The 16,431-nt window shown below is 48.2% G+C and overlaps 1 protein-coding gene across 1 annotated transcript in view; it reads right to left on the reverse strand.

Moving 5' to 3' along the window:
* The window catches only part of LOC103102784 (uncharacterized), an 84,007-nt gene that overhangs the window by 4,927 nt on the left and 62,649 nt on the right, over positions 1-16,431 (reverse strand). Inside the window, exons 9-12 of the mRNA XM_056826223.1 lie at positions 13,686-13,979; positions 12,550-12,909; positions 6,798-7,067; positions 6,171-6,422 (exon numbers count right to left, since the gene is read on the reverse strand). Of these exons, the coding sequence (XP_056682201.1) occupies positions 6,171-6,422; positions 6,798-7,067; positions 12,550-12,909; positions 13,686-13,979 (1,176 nt within the window). The remainder of the gene's footprint in view (positions 1-6,170; positions 6,423-6,797; positions 7,068-12,549; positions 12,910-13,685; positions 13,980-16,431) is intronic.

Consider the following 16,431-nt stretch of genomic DNA (forward strand, 5'->3'; position numbering starts at 1 on the left):
CTTTCTGAGTCCAGACCCTGTGTCCTCCCTATCTACTTTGGCTCCTTACTGCCTCTCATCAACCATCTTATTAGAATCCAGTGGTCTTTAATATATCTATGAATTTATTTTAAAAAAGGGTTGGTAAATTTATTTCAATAGAATTGGTTTTCTTTGAAATCCTATAGATTTTACTTTGTGTATATAATTAAAGCACCCTTCTTCTGAGAAGAGGTTCCTGGCCAGTGACAGCCTGAGGCCTCTCTGGCACAAAAGGGAAGCCCTTCTGCTCTCATCATTCTTTGCTCACCACCTATTATCCCCTTAATAAGCACTTCAAAATGTAAATAGCTTCTCTCTAACCATTGTTTCAGGAACTAATTAGCACACATATTATTCTTTTCTAAGACCTTGTTTCTGCTTCCTCATGGTGACACTCAGCTCCTCTGGGCCTCAGTTTCCCCATCTATAAAATGAGGGAGCTGGAATAGCAGGATTCCAAGTCCCTTTCATCTCCAACCATGGGACACCCTGCAGGATCCTCCCATTTTACTTACAAAATGAGGCCCAAAGAGGCTGATGTGGGTGATCACAAAGTGAAGGACTTTTCTTGTTCCAGAACCCGAACTCTTTCTCTTTTTGCCTTATGGTCCTTGTGGACCTTTCTTGGAAGAATAAAAAGACCCCTACACTTCCCTGGATCCAGACAATAAGATAGCTTTTAGTTTAATCAGCACCTAAAGGTTTTCCCCCAGTAATTGTCTGCCATTTCTACCATCTTTATATTGCAAGGATCCTACAGCAGCTGGGGATTGGGATGAGAGGGTCAACGAGCCCAAGGCAATCTAATCTTTGTTTGGAAACCTCTTGGCTAAGGTAAGTTATTCCAATATTTGACCACTGCAGTTGGTGGGAAGTTGCCATGAAAATCATCCAAAGTCTACCTCTCTGCAGCTTTGACTCACTACTCGAAGTTCTGTCCTCTGGGGTCAAGGAGAACCAGCAAAATCCCTCTGCATTTGGCAGCTGAACTTGCAGATAGAACCTTGGACGCTTGGAATTGAAGAGACCATCAAGTCTCACCCTTGTCTAAAAAAGAATCTAGGACATTCCACGTGACAGATGGTCATTCAGCCTCCACAGAGGAGAAGAGGGAAGGGGAGAAGAGAAGCCTTTGAGGGATTGCTGTGTGTGCTAAGCATTTTACAGACAGGACAGCTCCAAGTATTAGAGTGTTTTCATTGAAGTCCAGAATTTACAGTTGTAAGGAACTTTAAAGGTATCTTGTCCAACACAACTACTGAAGGAATTCCCACTAGGACATCCTCAACAAATTGGTCATTTGCCTTTGATTTGGAAGGCATCTCATGATGGATGGAGATCTTTCCACTTTTTGTTACAGCCCAGGCTAGTTTGACCTGCTCTAATTAATGATTAAATGAGAGCTAGGAGGTATAGTGGATGGAGCCTGGAGTCCGGAAACATCTTTCTGAGTTCAAAATCTGGTCTCAGACACTCATTAGCTGTGTGACCCTGGGAAAGTGACTTCACCCTGTTTGCCTCAGTTTCCTCATCTGTAAAATGAACTGGAGAAGGAAATGGCAAATTCCTCCAGGATCTCTGCTAGGAAATGGGGTCATGAAGAATTAAAGAATTTCTCCTTACATGGAAGGGTTTTGTTTCCCATCACCATTTAGCTCTATGATTCTAGTTCAGCCCTCTGAGGTCAGACAGAATACTTCTAATTCCTCTTCTACATAAGAGTCCACAAAATTGCTATCATGTGTATCCCCAAAGCTTTCTATTCCTTTGGCTAATATGCAGAGTTCCCTAAATTGATCTTTAGGGACTCCAGACCCCTCATCAATATGGTCAAACACTCTCCAGTTCACTGATGCCCCTTGTAAATTGTGTCATCTAGAACCAAATACAATACCCCAAATGCCACCTGATAGTACAGAAGGATGGTTATCTCCTTCTTCTTGGAAGTGGAAATGCTTCTTTGAAAACTGAATTAGTGGAAGGGGCAGCTGGGTAGCTCAGTGGATTGAGAGCCAGGCCTAGAGCTGGGAGGTTCTGGGTTCAAATTTGGATTCAGTCACTTCCTAGCTGTATGACCCTGGGCAAGTCACTTAACCCCCATTGCATAGTATTGATTCTAAGGTGTATGGGTAAGGGTTTAAATAAAAAACAGATTGCATTAGTTTTTTCAATTGTCCTCTTATCTTGCTGACTGATATTAAGTTTATGGTTCTTTCAGACATCCCCAAGGTCTCTTTATGCAATTTAACATGTCCTGAAAAGTCTGTCTCCAATTTACCCATTTTAAAATCAACCATCTGTTGTTACTTCAACTGTTTTACTATGGCATGGTGACCAGTCTCTGCCCCATTGAGGCTGATGCTTGTTTATGCTTTAGACTTTTTGTGCTCAAAGGTAGGACTTGATATCAATCCCTAATAACATTCATCTTATCACATTCCATCAACTGTGCCAGCTTACTGAGCTACTTCTGCATCCTATCTGCTTCTACCATCCCTATCCTCCCATTTTTTCTTTCTCTCTTTCTCTTTTCTTTCAAATTTCAAAATCATGCTTTCTGTATGTCTGTAGAATCAGTAGAATAATTAATAGTCACCATTTACTCTTTACATATATTATTTCATTTGATCCATATCACTGATAGGAACATCAAACAGAATGAGTTTAAGAACAGAAACTTCAGAAGATTTGTATGAACTGATGCAGAATGAAGTGAGTAGAACCAAGAAGGTAATTTATAGAGTAATGACAATGTTCTAAAGGCAAACAACTTGGAAAGACTTGGGACCTCTGATCCCTGCAGTGACCAACCAGGACTGCAGAAGACTCATGATGAAATAAGTTACTCACTTCCTACAAAAAGCTATACATTTCCTATGAAAACAGCTGCCTCGCTTCAGAAATGGGATGGACTCAGCATGTATGTTGTAACAGATATATTTTGGGCTTCAGTCGACCAAAGCGCCCTTGGCCAGATCCCCCAAAACTCCACCATTGAACAACTTGATGTCCCTCCTTCAATAGAGGAAGTCCAAAAAGTCATTAAACAAATGAGTGCAGGCAAGGCACCCGGTAAAGATGGGATCCCAACTGAGGTGTACAAGGCCTTAAATGGAAAGGTGCTCCAGGAATTCCACATAGTACTGATCAGCATATGGGAAGAGGAAGACATGCTCCCAGAACTCAGAGATGCCTCCATCATAGCCCTATACAAGAACAAAGGCTCACGAGCAGGCTGTGACAACTACAGAGGCATCTCACTACTCTCCACTGCCAGAAAGATCCTCGCCCGTGTTATACTCAACAGACTCCTGTCATCTGTTTCAGAGCAGAACCTGCCTGAACCACAATGTGGCTTCCGACCAGATTGCAGCACCATCGACATGGTCTTCACAGTGAGGCAAATGCAGGAAAAATGCCTTGAGCAGAACCTGAGTCTCTACATTGTCTTCATAGACCTGACAAAGGCGTTAGACACAGTGAACAAGGATGCATTGTGGGTGATCCTCAGCAAGCTCAGTTGCCCAGCAAAATTCGTCAAACTGATCCAGCTCTTTCATGTCAACATGACAGGGGAAGTCCTATCTGGTGGAGAGACTTCCAATCGCTTCAACATCTCCAATGGCGTGAAACAAGGCTGTGTCTTCGCTCCGGTACTATTCAACCTATACTTCACCCAAGTATTATGACATGCTGTGATGGATGTAGACCTGGGCGTCTACATCAAATAGCGACTGGATGGCTCACTATTCGACCTTCGCCGCCTGACTGCAAAAACAAAGACAACAGAGAGACTCATCCTGGAAGCTCTCTTGGCAGATGACTGTGCTCTCATGGCCCACCAAGAAAATCATCTCCAAACCATTGTGGACAGGTTCTCCACCACAACAAAACTGTTTGGCCTGACTATCAGCCTCAGCAAAACAGAGGTGCTGTTCCAACCTGCACCAGGGAGGCCGACGAACCAGCCGTGCATTACAATCGACGGCACACAGCTTTCTAATGTCAACACTTTCAAGTACCTGGGCAGCACCATCGCCAACGATGGGTCCCTAGACCACGAGATCAATGCCAGGATCCAAAAGGCCATCCAGGCACTCAGGTGGCTGCGCTCTGAAGTCCTCCAACACAGTGGTGTAAGCACTGCGACGAAGCTCAGAGTGTACAACGCAGTGGTCCTCAGCTCGCTCCTGTATGGTGGCGAGACATGGACACTGTACTGGAAGCACATGAAACAGCCGGAGCAATTCCACCAACGCTCCCTCCGGTCACTCATGAGGATCCGATGGCAGGACCGAATCACCAATCAGGAAGTCCTCGACAGAGCCAACTCCACCAGCATTGAAGTCATGGTCCTCAAAACCCAGCTACGATGGTCTGGACACGTCATCCGCATGGACCCACAGCGAATACAAAGACAGGTATTCTATGGTGAACTGTCAGCTGGACTCAGGAAACAAGGCCGACCAAAGAAAAGATTCAAGGATCAGCTAAAGTCCAACTTGAAGTGGGCTGGCATGACACCAAAGCAACTAGAACTCGCTGCCTCTGGCAGAAGCAGCTGGTGAACCCACATTAACCATGCCGCCACCACCTTTGAAGATGAGCGACGTCGACGTCTTGCCGCTGCGCGTGAACGCCGACACCAGGCCACAGCCGCACCTCCCGTAACAACTGGCGTCCCAGGCCCCATGTGCCACAAACTCTGCGCCTCAGCCTTTGGACTCCAAAGCCACATGAGGGTACACCGTAGATGATAATGCACAAAGACAATCGTCATTCTCGATCACCGAGAGACTACCACTATACTATAATTAGATTTCCTTGATTGTCCACACCTGTTACAAGGATTTTCTTTTTTAGTGGGATGGGTGTGAAGGGGGGCAGAAAATAGATTTTGGTCAATTGGAAAAAATCAAATTAAGAAAAAGGTCGTTTAGGCCACAGGTGTCAAATACATAGGCTGCAACACTCCCAGGTGCAGTCTGAACCAGATGAAAATGTAATTGGGAAGCAGTTAACAAACGAAAATGCAGTAACACACAGACAATTTAAATGCTAAATTAAAATGTGGGCTTTAGGGATCCTTAGGTACAGATTTAGGCCATCAAGAAGTCATCCCTCCTCAGGGGTATATACTGTTGGTATCTGACTTTCCCAAGGTCACTTCCCCACTTCACAATTCTATCTCTTCTCCCTGCTCTCCATTCAGAAAGTCCCCATAGTCAGGGACAGGAAGTTGGGATACCCCTAAGGTTTGTAACAATAAAGCTGCATGAAATAAAAGGAAACTAAGGCCAGAGATGATCTCTCTATGGTCCTGCTGCACACTAGTGTGATTAGGGGAGTGGAAGTTCTGTCATCTATACACAGGAGAGCCAGAGCCATGAATTAATTGGGCAGCAGGGATTATATTACAGACCCAGCCACTGGATGCTAAAGTCAACCTTCCCTTCACATGAATAATAACCAGGTTCCATAGCAGCCATGTTTCCATGTAACATTTTATGCCACAAAGAGGAAAAATATAGGTGCAATGGTGAATCTCTGTGCGTGAAAGGAGACAAAGTTTACATCCTCCTTTCCATCTCCAGAATTTGATCAAAGGCCAACCCCATTGCATGACCATAGCGTATACTCCAACCAATACTACAAAGACTCTGTGGGTCCACAGCCTCAAGGGGAATGGACTGAAGGAAAGACCACGGGAAAGAGTATGGGGCAGTCATTGAAGCTGCACTCCTAAAAGTTAGGAGACAAAGAAGGTTGTAGGCCTCTGGGACAGAAGAGAATAATACAATATAAATAACAATGACTACAAAAACAATAAATCACAAGTTTTTTTGTACCCCAAATGTAAAAAGAACTTTCTCCACATAGAATCCCATTATATATAGATCAAAAGATTATCCATTTTTCCAGATGAAGAAACTGAGGCTGGGAAAGTAGAAGACACATTTACTACACAGATAGTAGACAGGAAAGGAAGGATTCTACCCAAGGTTCATGATTCGGAGTTCAGGGCTCCTTCTACCACAACACATCATGTCATGTGACCAGGAGGGCAGAATGTTACTTATCTCTCTTTCTCTCATGCCAGGGAAGGAGGGAGCCCAACACAAAGTTGGGGGCCCAATCCAGCTACTCACCATAGATTGCAATATTCTTGTCTTTGCTGCTGTTCAAGCCAGTGTATGAGTTAGATGCATGACAAGTATAGGTTCCAGTGTGATTCAGGGACACAGTAGTAGAGAGTGTGGCTGAGTTGCTCAGCTTTTGTCCATTTTGAAACCAAGTGAATTGGGCAGGTGGGTTAGATTCAGCAGAACAGATGAACTCAATATATGCCCCTATAGAGAAACGATCGACTGTATGGACAATCATGGGGGTATCTGGGCCGTCTGGAGGAAAGAGAATGATTCCATATTGAGATGATGGTAGAAAGAAGGGGCATCTCCTATTCTATAACCCATCACCAGGGACCACTGTGTCTCTATGATCCTCCTTTGAGCTGGGAAATTCACAATTCATCATCTACTTTATGAATTTGAATCTGAACTTGGAAGATCTTAGGGCTTTCTCTAGTTCAGCAGCATGACTGGCCATCTTCCACTAGAATGCATAAGGCCAATTTGAGCTCCCTAAAGATGAAGGGGGTTGGGAACCTCAGAGCCTGCCTCTTTAGTTCTCAGAGAAGGGACTGAATTAGCCTGGCCTCTGGGAACACACCACCAGGCTATAAGCAGGCACCATATAGGAAGAAGCAATATACTCACAGGTAACATTTACTGTGAATGGATCACTCATACTAACTGGGATCCTGATTTCACACACATAGGGTCCTTTGTCTTCCCTTGTGATATTTTTTATTGTGAGTGTCTTGTTATCCAGGGACAACTGTATCCTTTCACCAGTTGGGGCACTTTCATTCATGAACCACCGGTACGTGAGAATTTGACCCTCAGCCTGGCATGCCAACGAGACAGTGTCCTTGTTCTCTACTGGGGCCATGTTGGAGCTGATGATGGTAGGTTTGGGTGGTCGAGCTGTGCAGAAAATAGACAGAAAATGACTGTGTTGGTTCTTTTTCTTACCTTATAACCAAATAACTGGTTTGGAAGTGGCCTGTCTAAGACCTTGGCAAGGCTGGAGGCCAGAGACCAAGAACTTGTGATTTTAATGGCAAAGACAAAAACACCCCTTTCTCTGGTGCAGATCTCATCTCCTCCAGGCCTTAGGAAAAGTTCATCTTCAGTTCCTGTGGCTGACAAAGACATTCACATGGAGTCCAAGTCCCTGGTGCTCAGTCTTTCTGGGCTGAAGCAAGCTGGTCTGTGGATAACATAGCCCTTCATCCAGCACCTGGGGTCAGATTTGAGGTCTTTCTAGCTTTGCAGGACCACTTAGAGTTTATATTTCTTTGACCTGGACTTCAAGAAGCCAGGGTTACTTACTTTCACCTTGTTGAGGATATTGGGGGAGGCTGGAGAGGATGGACTAGGGCCAGGACACGCCACAGGGGGAGTGTGCTCAGAAAGGGAAACATTACTTTAACTCTGAAGAAGAAAGAAAAGGAAAGGCAGAGATGGGGAATAAATCAGTTAGTAGTAGGGTACAAAAGGAAGAATCTCAGACTGGGAGTCAGTAGAGACCTGGTTCAAGTCTAGAGATTTAGAACCCACAATAACATCTTTCATGCCTAGGACTGTGTTTTGCCCCCAAGAGGCAGTTCATGCCCATTTACATTTCCCCTTTACTTAGGAGTTTCCTGCCCTACAATATGAGAATGAGAATGTTGACGGTGATCTTCTTCAAGCTAATATAGATAAGGTGTTATGCTGTGAATCTAAGCCAATGGGGACTAATTTTCCCTGAACCTTCATGGCCCAAGGAGAGTCCTTTACTTATCTCTAGTTGGCAGATAGAAGCCTTACCACTGAGAGAGATGTGTGTCCCAGAACAATCTGTGGGGCACATCCAGTAAGCTCACCAGGCTTCCTTCCTGGGTCATCCTTGGCCAGATGTTTTAGGATTAATTTCCAAAGTGGTAGGAATAAGTTAGAAATATTTCAGCATCCTTGACCTTTCTTCTTGTTATTTTGGTAGAGCTTGTACTCTGTCCCTGGGTCCCTTTGGGGAATTTTAGGGTGAGGAAGAGTGAGCCTCCCACTTGTATCCAGTAAAGCCAAGTGGGACTGGCCAGGAAGGTGACAAATCTGAGGTCAGCTAGCCACATTTTGAAGTGTGTGTGTGCGTGAGAATATGAAGGAACAGTGAGCATGTTCCTGGGCAAGAGGGCGATGGTAGGATTTTTTGGAAGGTGCTTTGGCAACTGTAATGGATCCAGTGCCTGGAATGACATATTGACTAGTGTGGTATGTAGAGTGAGAATGATCTGAGTCCAAATCCTGTCTCAGAATGTTACTGGCTGTGTGACTTACTAGCAAGTCCCTATCTTTGTCTCAGTTTTCTTATCTGTAAAATGGGAAAAATAATCTCTCCCTCATAATTTTGTTGGATCAAATAAGACTATCTCTAAAAAGCTCTTTATAAAACCTTAAGTATTGTATATATATATATATATATGCATATATATATATGCCATTACAATTTTAGAAGAAAATAGGTCCCCCTTATGTGCCTTTGACTGGAGGAAGAGAGAGTGATGACAAGACCTTTTGAGTAATGCTCTGGTGCCCTGAGCAGGAGCTATGGAGAATTAGTCATAGAGAGGAGCAAGAACCAGGTCATCTGTAGAGAAGACATCACTCATTACATATTCTGGGAAACACTGGAAAGAGCCCTGGATATGGGGTCAGATGACCCTGGGTTCAAATTCTGGCTCTGCCATTTCCTACCTATGTGACCTTGGCCAAATTTCTTTCCTTTTCTAGGTCTCAATCTCCTCATCATCTGTAAAATGAGGGCTATGAACTCCAGGATATCTAAGATCCTTTTCCAGGCTAAATCAAGAATTCCATCATCACTGCATGGCTGTATCCTTTGTTCCCCTTTAAACTTTCCATCATACCCTTGTGAAAATAATTAGAATTGTTGGCAGAGCTGGCCATTCTACTCCTCAAAGACCTTGAGGGGCCCACTGTTATCTCCATCTCAGTCAAAGTCTGAGTTTTTTAACTGATGTTCAAAAGCTCCTCCACCCCCTTAAGCCATCCCACCCCTGAAGCCTTCCCATGAGGAAGACCACTTTCCTTCCCATCCATGTCATATACTCTGACCAAAGTATAGGACTATCTGCCTCTGAGACATGCCCTGGTCCATCCCCTCCAGGTCTTGGATCATGACTCCTAGGATCAGAGGGTAACAGATTCAGAGCTGACAGGGACCTCAGGGATCATCTACAGTGCTGGCTCTTCACCTTTTTTGGTCTTGTGGATCCCTAGGGTAGCCAGTGCCCATGGACTAAGCCTTCTCTGAATTATGATTTTTAAATTCACAAAATGAAACACAAAGGATTCCAGAGGAAGCTAGAAGTTGGTGAAAACAAAGGTATGTTTCCTGTGGAGAGCCATCATACCCATGCTATCTGACAGAGTCACAGTTGGGGAATGAAAGCTGCAGAGCAGCCTTCAGAAAAGATGAGACACCCACTCAGTCCCCCTCTTTGTGACTTCTCCCACTAAATTCCCTTCCTAATGAAATTGTTATGACTATTGTTCTTTCCCCAATACAGGAGAAATAATATGAGAGCAAATACTTATAGTGTTAACACACATATATCCCACTTTAATCCCCCCAGATTATTACCCCCAAAAGATTATATTAACAGAATTAAAACCTAAAGATCATTACCCACTACCCCTCCCTTTTCTCTCTTAGCAGAGTTACATTCAATTTCCCCACACCTACTGGAAGCCAAATATACAGTTACATCAGTCACTCCCCTTTGCTACAATACACTTCACTGAATCCGATTGTGTACTATAACCAGAGCAAAATCACCAAGTGCCTGAGTGAAACAAAGAAAAATGCAACTTAGAAATTAGAAAGATACTTGATTCTGGTCTGCCTTAAATTACCCTTTAACCCCGTACCTAGCTGTGAAACGTTTTGTTACCCATCTCCTAAGTAATTGTGATTGATTGTGAAAGCTGATCAAAGGCAAAAATGATTCTCTTAGCTGGTCATCTCACAGGTCAGGGGGAACTAACTTCCCAATCATCCTGTCTATGTCATTTATCTCTTTCATGAATTTCTCTGTTGTAGCAACATGGTAAATGATCACAGAATGTTGATTAAGCAATTTGTTAATGTGTGACATATCCAATTACCTGCTAGAAATTCTGTATATTGAAAAATGATTGTGTGCCAGAAAAGCATCACTGAAGCTATGTAATAAACCTGAGCTCTGTGCCTGGCAGAATAGCTTGGTTACACCTGGGCACAAGGGTCTGAGCACTGAGTTGTCTCCCATCTCATCTTTATTCGTCTAAACTGCCACACCTAGACAGAAAGACAATCCTTGACTTTGAGAGGCTGTTGGTTGGGCTTTCGAAAGTTTCCCCATTCCCATTTCTGGTTCCCCCAAATCTAAGAAGCCCTGATCTAGCCTATTGCCCCTTGTACTAGGAGAGAACCAAGGCCTAGGAGGCTTGTGACTTGTGACTTGTCTGTGATCAGATGACAAAGCAGAGTTGGCTTTGAACTCAGGGCCCCTGACTCCAAGATGGTCCTCTTTCCCCTCTCAGAAAGTTGCTTCAGTTCAAATCTTAAATGACTAGTCCAGTGCTATCAATCTGGTGTCAGAGATGGGACTTGATCTCCAGACTTCCTATGACTGAATTCCTTGGTCTTTCAGTCTATAAGCAGCCTTTTAAAGCCACAATTGCATATGATCAAATGAGAGAAATGTGTATCTTTTTAAAGAAGAAATCCCAGAAATATCCAGGCAGAAAGCGCAGTGTGGCCCTCTGTAACTCAGGCCTTTCCTGGAAGGTCTCTGAGGCTCCTTCCCACTCTTGCTGCCTTCAGTGGTCAAAATGCCAACCAAAAGGCAGCACCAAGTTAGAGAAGAGGTGGAAGAAAAGATGGCAACAAGATTTCCCGGGGAGCTCACTCATCACGGATCCTGTCCCTGACCTCTTGACTCAGATCCTTGAATATTCCTAGGTCCTTCTTCCCCCAATTTCCTCTGCTCAGGAAGTGAAGGACAGAACTGAGCTGAGGATGAGCAGCAGGACCCTCCTCAAACACTGGTTCCAGCCACAGATGTACCCAGGACAATTCCCATGGCCAAACCATGTAAGAAAGCCTGGATGTACCAGATAGCCAGTCACCACCCCGCTAAGCCCCCCAGACCATGCCCCCTCAGGGCTGGAAGTCTCATCATGGGGCCTCTGGGATTCTTACTTCTGGGCATCAGAGGTCACTTTGTCCAACCCAGAGCTAGCTGGTGATCCCCACTGGACAATTCTGGGTCAATGGCCAGCTAGTCTCTGTTTAAATATTCCCAGTGCTCGGTTGTCATTATCTCCTGAAGTAATTCTTAGTGGCAGGAGAAACCTAGGTGATGTATGGATGCAATGTTGGACTTTGAGGTTAGGAAGGCGTGAATTCAACTATTTCCTAGCTCTGTGCCTCTGGCCAAGTCCCTTAATCCATTTCAGTCTCCTTTTCCTCCATGATTAAAAAAAATGGCACCTACAGCACAGACTCTTTGGGAGAATCAAATGAAATCTTCTTCACAGGGCCCTTTGCTCACCTTCAGGCACTCCAGAAATGTTAGCTAGTGTGTCCAGCTTTCCGAATTAGAAAAAGCTGCCCCCACCTCTGGAGCCCTAAGTGACCTCTTTGCTCCCCTCATTGCATGGCATTTGTCTCTTCCTCCAGCTGAGACCTCAGTGGGAGCAGCTGTGACCCTCTGCCCAGTCTGTCCCTTCAGAGAAGCCTGGGCCCCCCAGCTTGGCCTTTCCTCTAGAACCTGCAGGGAATACAGGTGTTCTCCCTTGGGGGTCCCTCTCACAGCACTGGAAGCCTGAGGGTGGGGACTGGCCTCTAGAAGGTCCCAGAAACCAAAGCAGCCCCTCCTCTGGCTCTTGTGGAGTAGGTGGTCTGGCCCTGCCCTCTGAGCCCTGCAGGGCAGGCCAGGAGTGTCTGGCCTCTCCCTGCCCCACCAAGCTGCCCCAGCCTCCTGGGCTTTTAGAGGTCTGAGTGCAGAGAACTTCAGGAAGAGGTTGTTGTCCCCAGGCCCAACAGGAGGGGACCAGGGGCCATCCTAGGCCCTCGGGGCCTCACCCAAGCTTCCTCGCATGGACTGGGGGAGGCAGGAGCAAGAAAGCAGTTAGCTCTGCAGCCAGGGCCCTCTGAGCTCTCTCGGGCTCTCTGGGGCTGCCAGGCAGGAAGCCAGGAGTTCGGGGAGTCTCCCCTCCTCAGGCTCCTTCCTGTGGGAGGGGGTCAGGCTGGGGCTTCTTCCTGCTCCCTGGCTAAGGAGGGTGGGGAGGAGTCGGACCCCAGATAGGGAGAGGCTGTTAGAACAAATGCATGGCCCGTGGGTAGGGCAGCACTTACCATACACTGTCAGTTGGGCTCCTCCTGTAAGTATCTGTAAAGAGGAATCATTGATCCATACTTCATAGTAACCAGCATCATTGAGGACAAGATTGGGGATGAGCAGGGAGCCATTAGGGAGTACCTTCTGTCGGGTATCCTCTGGTATCAGCTTTCCATCTTGAACATTGTGTTGGATGAGCAAAGTCAGGTCAGGACCCTGTGCTGATGACTTATAGTACCAATTATAGCCCAAAGCCCTCCCTGAGTACTCCAGGACATTAAGGGTGACGGTGTCCCCTACTCTCCCATAAACTGGGTCTGGTACAACAGTGAGATCCTGAGCAGACGTTGGCTGGCTCCAGCAGCTGAGGATGGAGGCTGAGGGGAGGAAGGAGGCAGAGAGAGGTCAGCACATCCCCTGCCCTCCTGGCAGACCCCGATCCCAGAGCTGTCCCCAGGCTCAGGGGTGCTGCCAAGCCGGCCCCAGAGTCTGTCTGGGCATTCCTGTGCCCACACGTCCGTCTGTCTGGCCCGGCCTCTACAGGGGATCTCAGAGGTCGGCCTGGGACCCCTCTGAGGCTCCCTTCGAGGACCTGATTGAGAAAAGACCTGCCAGGGTGGTGGGCGAGACACTGAAGGGAGAAACGAATCACTAAAGGGGTGAGGCTCAGGTGGGGAATCGAGTCTCAGAGCTGGACAGGAGCTTCCAGATCAATGAATCCAATATGACCAATTCACAGACTAAGCCTTGAGGTCCAAACAAATAACAGCTGGGGCGGGTATTAAGCAGCAAATAGCAAGGGCAGCCTCAGACCCGGATCTTCTGGCTCCAGCCCAGGGAGGGCATTTCCCCCTAAACCCCCCGGTTTGTTGTGATCCCCAGCCTGGCTAGGAGGAAGGTGATGCTCTAGGCAAACATTAGCTAAGAGAGGTAAGGGAGCTGTCCAGGGTCACTCAGCTAGGAGACAGGAGAGATGTCTTCTCTAGCTACAACACAGCCTTGGCCTCTTCACCCGGAGTTTACCCAAGTCTGGGGGTTCTTACTTTCTTCTCTGCCCCTGCTGGTCCTTGGGTGGCTCCCCTTGTCTCTAGGTGGGCCAGAATTCCCCAGGCTCCCCCTCCTCCTCTGGGCCCCAGCAGAGCAGGCATCTCACCTGTGATGATCAGGAGCCCCTTCCAGGTGCTGCCCCTACTCTGTGAGGCTTCTGAGGGCCTCTCCATTGGTCTGCACTGCCCACCGGGTATCACTGCCTCTGTCCTTCCCAGGAATCTCTGTTCTCCTGTCCAGCAAGGTGTCTCATCCGTGGGTGTCTCCCTGGAGCTGTCTCTGCTGCTCTCCAAGTTAAAGACTGTGTGGCTGCCCCAGAGCCTGTCTCTGTCTCTGTGGAGGCTGCTTCCCCTGCTCCAGAGGACTGGGATCTTTCTCTTCAGGACTGGAGCTCTTCTATCTGCCAGGATCACAGGGGCCCCACAGGGCAGGGACATGGCCTCTACTTTCCCCTCCCCCTCTCTCCTCCTCTTTATTCCCCTCCCAGAGAGCTCTGGCCTCCTGCCTCTCCTGGGGAGCCCCTGCCACTGTCCCTGCAGTGCTTTTGTCCCCAGGAGGAGCCAGTTCACTCAGGATTACCCACAGTCCTCTTTGCTGGTCCCCTGCCTCCTTTCCCTCCCAGAGGACCAATTCTTTGCATCCCAGAAAGAGCCCAAAGAGCAGGGGCAGAGGCAATGTGCTTGGACCCTGTCTGGGGCTTCCAGGATGCTGACTGCTGAGCCTCCCTGCCCTCCCCTCTCAGGCCAGGCCAGGATGCCCTGACCTTTGCTCAGCTATTCACTGTGGCTTCTGGGGGTCCCCTGGCACTGGAGAGTGGGAGCAGGGAAGGAGGGAGACTAAAGCAGACAGAGGGCGCCCCCCTCTTCCTGCCCCCTCTTTCTCTCTCCCCAACCCCTGCTGCTGGGGGCTCAGCCAATGGTGGGGCTGGGGCTGCAGCCTAGAAGGTAGGAGTTCAAATATAGTCTTTGGGACCTTTGGGACAGCACTTAACATCTCTGTCCTTCAGTTGTGTCTGTCTGTTCCTGCCTCAGTGTTGGGTTTTCTGAGCAAAGATCCTGGAGTGTCTACTGTGTCCTTCTCCAGCTCATTTTATAGACAAGGAAACTGAGGCTGGCTGGGTGAAGTGACTTGCTCAGGGTCCCACAGCTAGGAAGTGTCTGAGGCCACCTTTGAAGTCTGGAAGTGAGTCTTCCTGACTCTCCAGGCCTGGTACTCTCTCCAGGGAGCCACAGAGATGCCCCACTTTAACTCTCTGCCTCGGTTTCTCTGACTGTAAGATGGGCCAGACAATAACAGTATCTGCCTCCCATGTGGGTGTGAGGAGCAAAGGAGACAGTAGTTGTCAGGCGTTTAGTACAGTCAAGGGGGGTCCCCAGTCAGTCCCCTTTGGGAGGAGGGAGTGCTCAGGGCCAGGAAGTGGAGGCCACCCAGATAGCCAGGGATGGGCTTAGGCTGAGATTGGGCCAGTTGGGAAGGTCTGTGGCACCTTTGATTAGCTTAGTGAGCCCCCAAACCTCCTTGTAAGGACCCACTAAGGGCTGGGCCACAAGGACAGGGAGCTTCCCTGCTCTCCAGGAGCTCCCGTCCAATGAAGGAGCCAGCAGGCAGCCAGCTCTGTACAAGGAGCTGAGCAGAGGACAAGCTGCAGAAAATGGCAGAGGGGAGGCAGCAGTAGGAGGGAGAGCAGGAGAGGCTCAGGCTGGAAGGTGGGATCCGAGCTGGGCCTTGATGGAAGGCGGGAGGCTGAGAGGAAGAGGGAGGCACCAGCTCAATGGATTCCACAGGCATGGAGCCAGGCACTGAACAGAGGAGCAACGGAGGAAAAGTCTACTAAAAAGGATGAACTTCTGCCACCAGGCAGCCCTGAGCCTGCCAGGCCAGCCAGCATCTTCCAGGAAAAGGAGGAACCTGACCCTCAGGGTGGACAAGTGACCATTCGCTGGGCACCCAGAGAGCAAGTGTGAATGGAGCAGCCAAGGCGCAGGGCATAGAAGCAAAGGCTGGAGATCAGTGAGGTGTAGATGGTAGCACCAGGAATTCTGGGTTGGGGTGCTGACAGAGGGACGTCTCTGTCCCCCCAAAGGGAAGACAAAATCCCGAGATCCCTGCATTGGGCAACCTTAGACACGATCTGGTCCAAGCATCTCCTTCTGCAGTGGAATAAAGAGGCTCGAAGTGAGAGGAGACCTGGCCAGGGTCACACAGGGGGACACGAAGCGAGGGGTTCCAAGGCAGATCTTCTGAGCCCAAAAGCAGTGCCCTGCCCTCCTCTGCCTCAGGCACGGTCCAGTCTCAGCTATGGGATCCTTGATGTGTACTCGAGGGGAGGGCACAGCTCCCTGCTCCATCTGTAGAGAAGGCTTCTACAGGGGCCCCTGGGTGGCAGGATCTGGGGGTCTGGGCCTTTGGGGCCATGTGTGGCAGCACCACTGAGGGGAACTTTGTGGTGAGCCCCCTCTTTCCTCTCCCCCTGGTCTGTGGAGCTTAGCCTGGCTCCCTGTGTATTCCCTGATCTCTCCTGGAAGCCGAGGTCCATTTCCCAGGGCTGGCCCATTGCTCAAGGTGCTCTTGGACCCCCCTTTGGGTCAGCTGATTAAAGGGCTTCTTAGAGAGGTGTGGTGTGGGTGCATCTTCCCAAGGAGCATCTTCCTGCCTCTGGCTAGGAGGAATCAGGTTGATGGGATCCCAGTGGAGCCATTTGTGTCCTGCTGGCACCTCCTGGAGGACACAGGGAGAGACCACTTCTTGGGGCCAGGGATCACCTAGGAGATGGGGAGAAACTGGTTGCTGTCCTTACCCACCACCAGGTTTCATTTGGTTTGGGGCTCTGCTCCAGACAGAGGAACCCTGTT

This window comes from Monodelphis domestica, chromosome 4, assembly GCF_027887165.1.
Source record: "Monodelphis domestica isolate mMonDom1 chromosome 4, mMonDom1.pri, whole genome shotgun sequence".
Taxonomy (NCBI): domain Eukaryota; kingdom Metazoa; phylum Chordata; class Mammalia; order Didelphimorphia; family Didelphidae; genus Monodelphis; species Monodelphis domestica.